This window comes from Ranitomeya variabilis, chromosome 4 (assembly GCF_051348905.1).
Source record: "Ranitomeya variabilis isolate aRanVar5 chromosome 4, aRanVar5.hap1, whole genome shotgun sequence".
Lineage (NCBI taxonomy): Eukaryota > Metazoa > Chordata > Amphibia > Anura > Dendrobatidae > Ranitomeya > Ranitomeya variabilis.
This window is the reverse complement of record NC_135235.1, coordinates 129,444,408-129,457,019: the sequence shown is the minus strand read 5'-3', so window position 1 is coordinate 129,457,019 and position 12,612 is coordinate 129,444,408. Positions and strand designations below refer to the sequence as shown.

At 42.7% G+C, this 12,612-nt stretch overlaps 1 protein-coding gene across 4 annotated transcripts in view; it reads left to right on the top strand.

Moving 5' to 3' along the window:
* SEC24C (SEC24 homolog C, COPII component) overlaps nt 1-12,612 on the top strand; it is a 113,334-nt gene that overhangs the window by 37,332 nt on the left and 63,390 nt on the right. For all 4 annotated transcript variants that reach the window (XM_077259257.1, XM_077259255.1, XM_077259256.1 and 1 more), the window contains one exon: nt 9,634-9,745. In XM_077259257.1, the coding sequence (XP_077115372.1) occupies nt 9,634-9,745 (112 nt within the window). The remainder of the gene's footprint in view (nt 1-9,633; nt 9,746-12,612) is intronic.

Below are 12,612 nucleotides of genomic sequence, written 5' to 3'. Positions count from 1 at the left end.
GCAGATACTAACTGCGCATGCGCCAGATTCCCAGCCCCGCAGTGTGAATACATCAGAACACACTGCGGGGCGGGATCACTTTATCAGCTGATGGGACTTGCAGGGCAGCGCGCATGACTAAAATAAGTGAGCACAGCGCAGGCGCCGGGTACGTGCGGTTGAGTCCGGGGGAAAAGACATGCCCCCCGGACAGAATACAGTTATGGCGTGAAAATTATAAAACTTAATATTGCTGCGTTAGTAGGGAGCAAAAAAAGAGGCCCCCTTCACAGAATGCAGCCTTAGTGCTGCAGAAGGTGTCTCTTTTACTTAAAAACGCCCGGGGGGGGGGGGGGGGGGTGACAGGTTCCCCTTAAGGAGGTGTGGTGGTTGTAATTGTGTGTGTGCATCACACTTGTAGCCGCTAATATCGGGGTTTTTTTTTATTAAAAATTCAACTTTGATGCAAAATTGCTTGAAGGTGCCTTCATGTATATAGTTCTGAGTGGCATTTTGACAATGTCCCAGGTGGTCTGTAGGAGCTTGGTGCTAATAATTTAGTTTTAAGAATCTTTGACTTACTCTGGATAAAAATGTGCTTTAATCCACTAGTGACCAGGGCACAATGAGCCTTAATGACTCTCACTTTTTTTTTTTTTTTTTCGTTTTGCCATTATTTTTCAGTGACTTTAACTTTTATTTTTTCACTGAAGTGGCTGCACAAGGCTTTGCTTTATACACGATAAAATTATTTTTAACACCATTTTGGGCTGCATATAAATTACTCTGAAATTTTCTATAATTATTTTTTGTTTATACTAGCTACTGCTCACGGTTCACACAAAATAACCTGAATTGATTATCCAATTTATTGCAGTTGAGTAGATACCGAATATGTGTAGGTTTCTGTATAAAAGGTATTTTATGGGGAATAAAATGTTTGGTTTTTTTCATATTTTTTCTTTTGTGGCAGGGACCTTTTACTCTACAAAATCTCTTATCTCTACAAAAAAAAACATTCTGTATAGATTTTAATATTACCGTAGTTTGTTCCCCAAGAGATCATCAAAGATCGTTGCTGAACACCTTTATTTTTGACTTAATCATTTTTTCCGCTGTTAGTGAGGCATCCATAGCTTAACAGGAAAACTACCAACTACAGTGACCCAATGTGCTTCTGTTAGATTTTGGGAGCATTAACCCCTTCATGACCTTGGGATTTTTCGTTTTTGCGTGTTCACTTTTCACTCCCCTCCTTCCCAGAGCCATAACTTTTTTATTTTTCCATCAATTTGGCCATGTGAGGGCTTATTTTTTGCGGGACGAGTTGTACTTTTGAACGACATCATTGGTTTTACCATGTCGTGTACTAGAAAACGGGAAAAAATTCCAAGTGCGGTGAAATTGCAAAAAAAGTGCAATCCCACACTTGTTTTTTGCTTGGCTTTTTTGCTAGGTTCATTAAATGCTAAAACTGACCTGCCATTATGATTCTCCAGGTTACTACGAGTTCATAGACACCTAACATGACTAGGTTATTTTTTACCTAAGTGGTGCAAAAAAATTCCAAACTTTGCTAAAAAAGAAAAAAAAATTGCGCCATTTTCCGATACTCGTAGCGTCTCCATTTTTCATGATCTGGGGTCGGTTGAGGGCTTATTTTTTGCATGCCGAGCTGGCGTTTTTAATGATTCCAATTCGGTGCACATACGTTCTTTTGATCGCCCGTTATTGCATTTTAATGCAATGTCGTGGCGACCAAAAAAACTTAATTCTGGCGTTTCGATTTTTTTTCTCGTTACGCCGTTTAGCGATCAGGTTAATGCTTTTTTTTTATTGATGGATCGGGCGATTCTGAACGCGGCGATACCAAATATGTGTAGATTTGATTTGTTTTTTATTGATTTATTTTGATTGGGGCGAAAGGGGGGTGATTTAAACTTTATTTATTTTTTTATTTTTTTCACATTTTTTTTAACTTTTTTTTTAAACTTTTGCCATGCTTCAATAGCCTCCATGGGAGGCTAGAAGCAGGCACAGCACGATCGCCTCTGCTACATAGCAGCGATATGCTGTTCGCTGCTATGTAGCAGAAAATGAGGTGTGCTGTGAGCGCCGACCACAGGGTGGCGCTCACAGCGGCCGGCGATCTGTAACCATAGAGGTCTCAAGGACCTCTATGGTTACAATGGAGGAGCATCACCGACCTCCGATCATGTGACGGGGGTCGGCGATGCGCTCATATCCGGCCGCCCGGCCGGATGCGGTAGTTAAATGCCGCTGTCTGCGTTTGACAGCGGCATTTAACTAGTTAATAGCGGCGGGTGAATCGCGATTTCGCCGCCGCTATTGCGGGCACATGTCAGCTGTTCAAAACAGCTGACATGTCCCGGCTTTCATGCGGGCTCACCGCGGAGCCCTGCATCAAAGCAGGGGAGCTGACCTCGGACGTACTATCCCGTCCGAGGTCAGTAAGGGGTTAAAGACGACCTTTCACCAAATGTTTCATGTTGAACTGGACACAATGTAATATGCGCGGCAGGGCCCAGTAAAACATTTTTTTTTTTTTCAACTCTCCTTTTGGGAAATATTAGCTATCAAAGTATTTAGCACCTATCCAGTTAATGATTTTTTTGTGTGTTTATTTAAAAGAGTATTACCAGAGAGATTTACTTATTTATGATGCTGATCAGTCCTAATGTGGCAGCAGCACACCCCACCATAGATCAGGCTCAGTGTATTGACACTCTGCGCTCTTCGATGCAGTGATGACGTGCTGAAGCACAGCAGACCCGAGTGTGATTAACAAATATCAGCCTTCATCTACAGCAGTTTGTGTGGGGGGAGGGGCAGCACAGCAGAGTTGGCAGCACTTCACTTATGTTGACGATGCTAATGGGTCAGCTCCAGAAAGAGAAAACATTCCACGACGCCTGTGAAATCTCTCCTGTAATACTCACTTAGGCTACGTTCACATTTGCGTTGTGCGCCGCAGCGTCGGCGCCGCAGCGCACAACGCAAACAAAAACGCGGCAAAACGCACGCTAAAACGCTGCGTTTTGCGCCGCATGCGTCGTTTTTGGCCGAAAGTTGGACGCAAAAAAAATGCAACTTGATGCGTTTCTTGCGTCCAACGCTTGCGGCCATGCGGCGCAAAACGCAGCACAACGCATGTCCATTCGCCCCCATGTTAAGTATAGGGGCGCATGACGCATGCGGCGCCGCTGCGGCGCCCGACGCTGCGGCGCTGACCGCAAATGTGAACGTAGCCTTAAAAAAAAAACTGTTTCAGTGCCAATTTCTTAAATCGCTAATACGAGATATCTCCACAATAGATGTGAAATAAAAAAAACAAAAAACTTTTATTCTGTTCTTCAGTCATTATTATATACCCACGTGGTCAAAATTGTTGGTACCCCTCGTTTAATGACAGAAATACCCACAGTGGTCACAGAAATAACTTGAATCTGTCAAAGGTAATAATAAATAAAAGATCTATGAAAATGAACAAATGAAAGTCAGACATTGCTTTTCAGCCATGCTTCCACAGAATTTAAAAAAAAGTAAAACTCATGAAATAGGCTGGGACAGAAATGATGGTACCCCTGAAAATAATGTGACAAAAGGGACATGTTAAATCACGGTGTGTCCACTAATTAGCTTCACGTGTCTACAATCTTGGAATCAGTGAGTGGGCCTGTGTCACAGGTTCTTTCTCCGGTTTCACACAATCAACAGAGCCAGTGAAGAGTGAACAATTCCAAGACCTTTATTTAGGCAAAAGTACGAAAGGTCCATATACGCATATACGGTCCACCACACAAAGGATAAAATATTCCAGAACACAAATCCAGTTCAGTTACAGAATAAAAGTCCAACAATCCAGCACAGAGGATAACAGTCCATATTCCCTTCTTTCTCTCTCTGACGTGCTGTGTTCACTTCATAGTTCCAAACAAGACTGACTCCCCCCCCAGCTCCTGTCCTCTCCTTATGTCCAGAAGTCGTCAGACAGGTTGGGGTGGTTTTCAGGCCTCCCACACCTGACAAAGGTGCCTGGTGGATTAAGGCACTACAGGGGGTTATTGTTTCAACAAGCTATTAGCATTAGCATATTAGCAAACAGGTTTATTCACTGACCCTGTGGAGAGATAACAGTACAGGAATGTGTGGGCTGATATCAGATGGCAAATAACAGCAATTCATCAATTGGCAAATAACTCATACTACAAGAGAACACATGATAATCAGTAAATTGAAATATACACAAAATGATAGTCACATAACATATCACACCATCACAGATAGGGCTACAGATACTCACTGTGCTGTTTGGTGACATGGTGTTTATTACACTCAACATGGACCAGAGGAAGCGAAGGAAAGGGTTGTCTCAGGAGATTAGAAAGAAAATTATAGACAAACATGTTAAAGGTAAAAGTTATAAGACCATCTCCAAGCAGCTTGATGTTCCCGTGACTACCGTTGCACATATTATATAAGACCCATGGGACTGTAGCCAACCTCCCTGGACATGGCCATAGGAGGAAAATTGATGACAAATCAAAGAGACGGATAATACGAATGCTAACAAAAGAGACCAGAAAAACTTCTAAACAGATTAAAGGTGAACTTGAAGCTCAAGGAGCAGCAGTGTCAGATCGCACCATCTGTCGTTGTATGAGCCAAAGTGGACTTCATGGGAGATGACCAAGGAGGACACCATTGTTGAAAAAACAAAAAAACATAAAAAAAGCCAGACTGGAATTTGCCAAACTACATGTTGACAAGCCACAAAACTTCTGGGATAATGTGCTATGGACAGATGAGATAAAAATGGAACTTTTTGGCAAGGCACATCAGCTTTATGTTCAGATGGAAAAAGCATATCAAGAAAAGAACAATGTCCCTACTGTGAAACATGGAGGAGGCTCTGTTATGTTCTGGGGCTGCTTTACTGTATCTGGCACAGGGTGTCTAGAATCTGTGCAGGGTACAATGAAATCTCAAGACTATCAAGGGATTCTAGAGCGAAATGGGCTGGCCAGTGTCAGAATGTGTCTTGCAATGGGATAATGACCTAAAACACACAGCTAAAACACCCAAGAATGGCTAAGAGGAAAACACTGGACTATTCTGAAGTGGCCTTCTATGAGCCCTGACCTAAATCCTATTGAGCATCTTTGGAAAGAGCTGAAACATGCAGTCTGGAAAAGACAGCCTTCTAACATGAGACAATTGGAGCAGTTTGCTCTTGAGCGGTGGGCCAAAATACCTGTCGAGAGGTGCAGAAGTCTCATTGACAGTTACAGGGATCGTTTGGTTGCAGCAATTGCCTCCAAAAGGTCGTGCAACAAAATATTAAGTTTAAGGGTACCACCATTTCTGTCCAGGCCTATTTCATGAGTTTTTATTTAATTTTTTTAAATTCTGTGGAAGCATGGTTGAAAAGCAATGTCTGACTTTCATTTGTTCATTTTCATAGATTTTTTTAAATTTATTATTACTTTTGTCAAATTCAAGTTACTTCTGTGACCATTGTGGGGTTTTCTGTCATTAAATGAGGGGAATCAACAATTTTGACCATGTGTGTAGTGTGTTTAGTTCAACTAGGAAAATTTGATGAACCGTCCTCTTTAACCCTTTCTCTTAAAATAGGGTGGGGCTAAAGCCTGGGACCCAGCTCCATAATTTACGTCATTTCATCCTTATGAGGTTAAGAGTAGAGATGAGCGAATATTTCAATATTCGGTTCTGATTACGATTGCCGTATTTGCAATATTCGCTGAACGCCATTGGAGTCAATGGGAGTACAGATGAGCGAATATGTTTGAAAATTATCGTCAAACATAAAATCGGCACTGATATGGCCCGAATGTGGCAAATTTGGATTCCGCAATCATTTTCCGAACATTCGCTCATCTCTAGTTAAGAGGAGACTGTTACATTTCTTCCATTAAGTGGGCACAATAATATTTTTATTCCTAATAACTGGTCTACATACGGTGTAGAGATGATGTGACATTAACATCGGTCAGATTTGCTGTGAAGACCACATATTTTATCTGCTGTTCGGGGTGTAAGCCGCCTGTTACTGTTGTTACATACAGTACAGACCAAAAGTTTGGACACACCTTCTCATTTAGGCTGTGTGCACACGTAGCAGATTTTTTGCGTTTTTTCGCGGTTTTTCGCTATAAAAACGCTATAAAACCGCGAAAAAAACGCTAACATTAAGCATCCTATGTAACAGAATGCAATCCGCATTTTTTGTGCCCATGCTGCATTTTTTTCCTGAGCGGAATCGCAATCCAGAAAAAAGCGCAGCATGTTCATTAAAATTGCGGAATCGCGGCGATTCTGCACACATAGGAGTGCATTGATCTGCTTACTTCCCGCACGGGGCTGTGCACACCATGCGGGAAGTAAGCAGATCATGTGCGGTTGGTACCCAGGGTGGAGGAGAGGAGACTCTCCTCCATGGACTGGGCACACCATATAAGTGGTAAAAAAAAAAGAATTGAAATAAAAAATAGCGATATACTCACCTTCTGGCGGCCCGACCTTCTTCAGCGGCTTCCGAGGTGTGTGTGAAGGACCTGCGATGACGTCGCGGTCACATGACCCGCGGTCACGTGACCGCTACGTCAATGGAAGGTCCTGAACACACAGCATTAGGAACGGACGCCGCTGAGGTGAGTATAACCTTTTTTTTTTTTTTTTTTTTTTTAATTATTTTTAACATTCTATCTTTTACTATAGATGCGGCATAGGCTGCATCTATAGTAAAAAGTTGGTCACACTTGTCAAACACTATGTTTGACAAGTGTGACCAACCTGTCAGTCAGTTTTCCAAGCGATGCTACAGATTGCTTGGAAAACGCTATCATTCTGCAAGCTAATTATGCTTGCAAAACGCTAGTTTTCTGCGGGTATATGCATGCAAATTCTGCATGCGATATACCCGCGGCAGGAGGCGCAGAATTGCCGCGGAAATTTCCGCGGCAATTCTGCAACGTGTGAACTTAGCCTTAAAGATTTTTCTGTATTTTCATGACTATGAAAATTGTACATTCACACTGAAGGCATCAAAACTGTGAATTAACACATGTGGAATTATATACTTAACAAAAAAGTGTGAAACAACTGAAATTATGTCTTATATTCTAGGTTCTTCAAAGTAGCCACCTTTTGCTTTGATGACTGCTTTGCACACTCGTGGCATTCTCTTGATGAGCTTCAAGAGGTAGTCACCGGGAATGGTCTTCCAACAATCTTGAAGGAGTTCTCAGAGATGCTTAGCACTTGTTGGCCCTTTTGCCTTCACTCTGCGGTCCAGCTCACCCCAAACCATCTCGATTGGGTTCTGGTCTGGTGACTGTGGAGGCCAGGTCATCTGGCGTAGCACCCCATCACTCTCCTTGGTCAAATAGCCCTTACACAGCCTGGAGGTGTGTTTGGGGTCATTGTCCTGTTGAAAAATAAATGATGGTCCAACTAAACGCAAACCGGATGGAATAGCATGCTGCTGCAAGATGCTGTGGAAGCCATGCTGGTTCAGTATTCAATTTTGAATAAATCCCCAACAGTGTCAAGCAAAGCACCCCCACACCATCACACCTCCTCCTCCATGCTTCACGGTGGGAACCAGGCATGTAGAGTCCATCCGTTCACCTTTTCTGCGTCGCACAAAGACACGGTGGTTGGAACCAAAGATCTCAAATTTGGACTTATCAGACCAAAGCACAGATTTCCACTGGTCTAATGTCCATTCCTTGTGTTCTTTAGCCCAAACAAGTCTCTTCTGCTTGTTGCCTGTCCTTAGCAGTGGTTTCCCAACAGCTATTTTACCATGAAGGCCTGCTGCACAAAGTCACCTCTTATCAGTTGTTGTATAGTTGTGTCTGCTGCTAGAACTCTGTGTAGCATTGACCTGGTCTCTAATCTGAGCTGCTGTTAACCTGCGATTTCTGAGGCTGGTGACTCGGATAAACTTCTCCTCAGAAGCAGAGGTGACTCTTGGTCTTCCTTTCCTGGGGCGGTCCTCATGTGAGCCAATTTCTTTGTAGCGCTTGATGGTTTTGGCCACTGCTCTTGGGGACTCTTTCAAAGTTTTCTCAATTTTCTGACTGACCTTCATTTCTTAAAGTAATGATGGCCACTCGTTTTTCTTTACTTAGCTGCTTTTTTCTTCCATAATACAAATTCTAACAGTCTATTTAGTAGGACTATCAGCTGTGTTATCCACCAGACTTCTGCACAACACAACTGATGGTCCCAACCCCATTTGTAAGGCAAGAAATCCCACTTATTAAACCTGACAGGGCACACCTTTAGTGTTCCCGGTGACTACCTCTTGAAGCTCATCACGAGAATGCCAAGAGTGTGCAAAGCAGTCATCAAAGCAAAAGGTGGCTACTTTGAAGAACCTAGAATATAAGACATAATTTCAGTTGTTTCACACTTTTTTAAGTATATAATTCCACATGTGTTAATTCATAGTTTTGATACCTTCAGTGTGAATGTACAATTTTCATAGTCATGAAAACACAGAAAAATCTTTAAATGAGAAAGTGTGTCCAAACTTTTGGTCTGTACTGTAGTTGCATAGTTACATAGTTATTAAGGTTGAAGGAAGACTTTAAGTCCATCTAGTTCAACCCACAGCCTAACCTAACATGCCCTAACATGTTGATCCAGAGGAAGGCAAAAAAAAACCATGTGGCAAATAGTAAGCTCCACACTGGGGAAAAAAAATCCTTCCCGACTCCACATACGGCAATCAGACTAATTCCCTGGATCAACGCCCTATCAAGGAATCTAGTATATATAACCTGGAACATTATACTTTTCAAGAAAGGCATCCAGTCCCCTCTTAAATTTAATTAATGAATCACTCATTACAACATCATATGGCAGAGAGTTCCATAGTCTCACTGCTCTTACAGTAAAGAATCCGCGTCTGTTATTATGCTTAAACCTTCTTTCCTCCAGACGTAGAGGATGCCCCCTTGTCCCTGTCTCAGGTCTATGATTAAAAAGATCATCAGAAAGGTCTTTGTACTGTCCCCTCATATATTTATACATTAAAATAAGATCACCCCTTAGTCTTCGTTGTGCCAGTCTCCCTGGCCATATGACATCAATGACCTAGTTACCTTTGTTGTAATCTTCTCATCGGTGATACTTGAGCTAGTCATGCCTGGTCAATAGCTGTTTCCATGTTGTCGGCCCGATGAGACTGTTCTCGCTGCTGAATATTTATAGCTTTATTTGAAATGGACAGGGACGTATGATACAGAGCCTGCCGTCATCACAAGTGTGAACAGCGGCTAATGAAATGCTTCATCTAGATGGCCTATAAGAATGTAACTGTGATGTGTGAGCTCACTGACCTCAGAGAATTTTCTTGCTGGTGTATGATATAGATCGTTCTCATGTTTCTCAGCACCTTCTCTTTTTCATATGTAGTTTTTATTTTCCCTAGACTTTTTCCCTACTCTTCCAAATATTAGATGTTGCATGTGGTATAGATTTCTGTGATCTCACCATCATATGTGACATGGTAAAGCACAACACGTATTGTAATCGTGTTTAATAACTCTTCCATTATCCATTATGCTCTGAACTATTTCTTGATGTATTTTCTTTTAGATCCAGGTAATAGAAGATGATCGGACTAACAGGACTTCTGAGCCGTTTATTACTGGGCTGAGGGGACAAGTTCCACCTCTCGTTACTACCAACTTCCTGGTCAAAGATCAAGGTACACTTGGCTTGTAATTCTATAAAATGGGTTCTCGTTAAACTTCTTTCTCGATAGCCAAATGCTAATTTTAATAGCAGTATTGCTCTATTGTTTTTTGTTTTTGTTTTTTTCCTTTTTAAGCGTTATTGACGTCAGTTCAGTCAATTAGTATGTAATTGTAATATGCCAACTTCTGACCCAGCGTTTCTTGTGCATCGTGCGGCTGGCTGATTACAGCTGCTTAACCTCTTAACGTCCAATGACAGGCAGAGTCAGTCATTGGATGCCTCCCCCTTTTTCGGCACATGACCGCTGATCTGATCAGCTGACTTGTGCCTCTAACAGCCGCGGGTGGAATCGCTATCTACCAGCAGCTGTTAACATGTTAAATACCGCTGACATCGGCATTTAACTTGCAAGCGCAGGAAGCGCGTTATTACCTCTTCCCATCGGCGCCCGTGTCACATGACTGCGGGTCGCTGATGGGTTGGCATGACAACAAGGGGTCAGCAGGAGACCCCTGTGGTTGTCATAGCCGGATAGCTATGAGCGCCATCCTGCGGTCGGCATTCATAACAAGTGAGCATATCTGCTCTGCTACCAGTGCTGCAGCCCTGCTCTATGTAGCACAGGCGATCAGTTGATCGCAGCTTCTAGTCTCCCACGGATATTATGGAATCAAGTAAAAAGTTTTTAAAAATAAATATAAAAGTTCAAATCGCCTCCCTTTCGCCCCACTCAAAATAAAACAATAGAAATAAAAAATCAAATATATGCATTTGGTATTGCCGCATTCAGAATCGCCCGATCTATCAATCGGTAAACAGCATAGCGAGAGAAAAAAATTTAAACTTCAGAATTATGTTCTTTTGCTCACTGTAACATTGCAATAACGGGCGATCGAAAGATCATATACACCCCAAAATGGTATCTATACCCATGTTAGATTGGCGCGTAAAAAATCGTCCCTCACCCAGCTCCAGACCCGAAAAATAGAGATGCTACGGGTCTTGGAAAATAGCAACATTTTTCTTTCTTTCCCTTTACAATATATATATATATATATATATATAGATATAGATATAGATATAGATATAGATATAGATAGATAGATATATAGAGAGATATATAGAGAGATATATAGAGATATATATATATATATATATATATACACACACACACACACACACACACACACACACACACACACACACACACACACACACACCAGATGGTGGCCCGATTCGAACGCATCGGGTATTCTGTGTTATATACTACGTGGCCTGTGTTAACGCTGCGGATATTCTACAATATTTCTGTACATATGTATATAGCAGCTACATAGTATATAGCACAGGCCACGCAGTATATAACACAGCCCACGTACTATATAACACAGCCCACGTAGTATATAGTAGCCACGCAGTATATACCACAGGCGACGTAGTATATAACACTGGCCATGTAATATATAGCACAGCCCATGCAGTACATAGCCACGCAGTATATAGCACAGCCCCCGCAGTATATAACACTGGCCACGTAATATATAGCACAGCCCACGCAGTACATAGCAGCCACGCAGTATATAACACTGGCCACGTAATATATAACACAGCCCACGCAGTATATAGCAGCCACGCAGTATATAACATAGCCACGTTAGTATATAGCACAGAGATGTAGTATATAACAGAGCCCACGCAGTATGTAACACAGCCCACGTAGTATATAGCAATGTGGGCACTATATGCATGGTTAAAAAAGACTTAAATAAAAAATAAACATATACTCACCTTCCGAAGGACCCTTGAAGTCCTGGCGCCTGTGTGCGGTGCACGCGGAAGCTTCCAGTCCCAGGGTTGGTATGAGTGCAGGACCTGTGATGACGTCGCGGTCACATGACCGTGACGTCATGGAAGGTCCTTCTCGCACAGCATCCTTGGCACCGGAACCTGCCGCAGGCACTGCCGAGGACGGCGACGTCGGAGGGTGAGAGTAACCATTTTTTTTTTATTATTCTTATTTGTAACATATCTTTTTACTATTGATGCTGCATACGCAGCATCAATAGTAAAAATTTGGTCACACAGGGTTAGTAGCTGCATAACCGGAGTGCGTTACACCGCGCTCCGGTAACGCTGGCATTAACCCTGTGTGAGGGCTGACTGGAGGGGAGTATGGAGCGGGCACTGACTGCGGGGAGGAAAGAGCGGCCATTTTACCGCCGGACTGTGCCCGTCGCTGATTGGTCGTGGTAATCGTCGTGGGCGTTTTGCCACGACCAATCAGCGACTTGGATACCATGACAGACAGAGGCCGCGACCAGTGAATATCCGTGACAGACAGAAAGACAGACAGACGGAAGTGACCCTTAGACAATTATATAGTAGACTAGATGGTGGCCCGATTCTAACGTATCGGGTATTCTAGAATATGTATGTCCACGTAGTATATTGCCCAGTGACGTAGTATATTGCCCAGTGACGTAGTATATTGCCCAGTGACGTAGTATATTGCCCAGTGACGTAGTATATTGCCCAGTGACGTAGTATATTGCCCAGTGACGTAGTATATTGCCCAGTGACGTAGTATATTGCCCAGTGACGTAGTATATTGCCCAGTGACGTAGTATATTGCCCAGTGACGTAGTATATTGCCCAGTGACGTAGTATATTGCCCAGTGACGTAGTATATTGCCCAGTGACGTAGTATATTGCCCAGTGACGTAGTATATTGCCCAGTGACGTAGTATATTGCCCAGTGACGTAGTATATTGCCCAGTGACGTAGTATATTGCCCAGTGACGTAGTATATTGCCCAGTGACGTAGTATATTGCCCAGTGACGTAGTATATTGCCCAGCGACGTAGTATATTGCCCAGC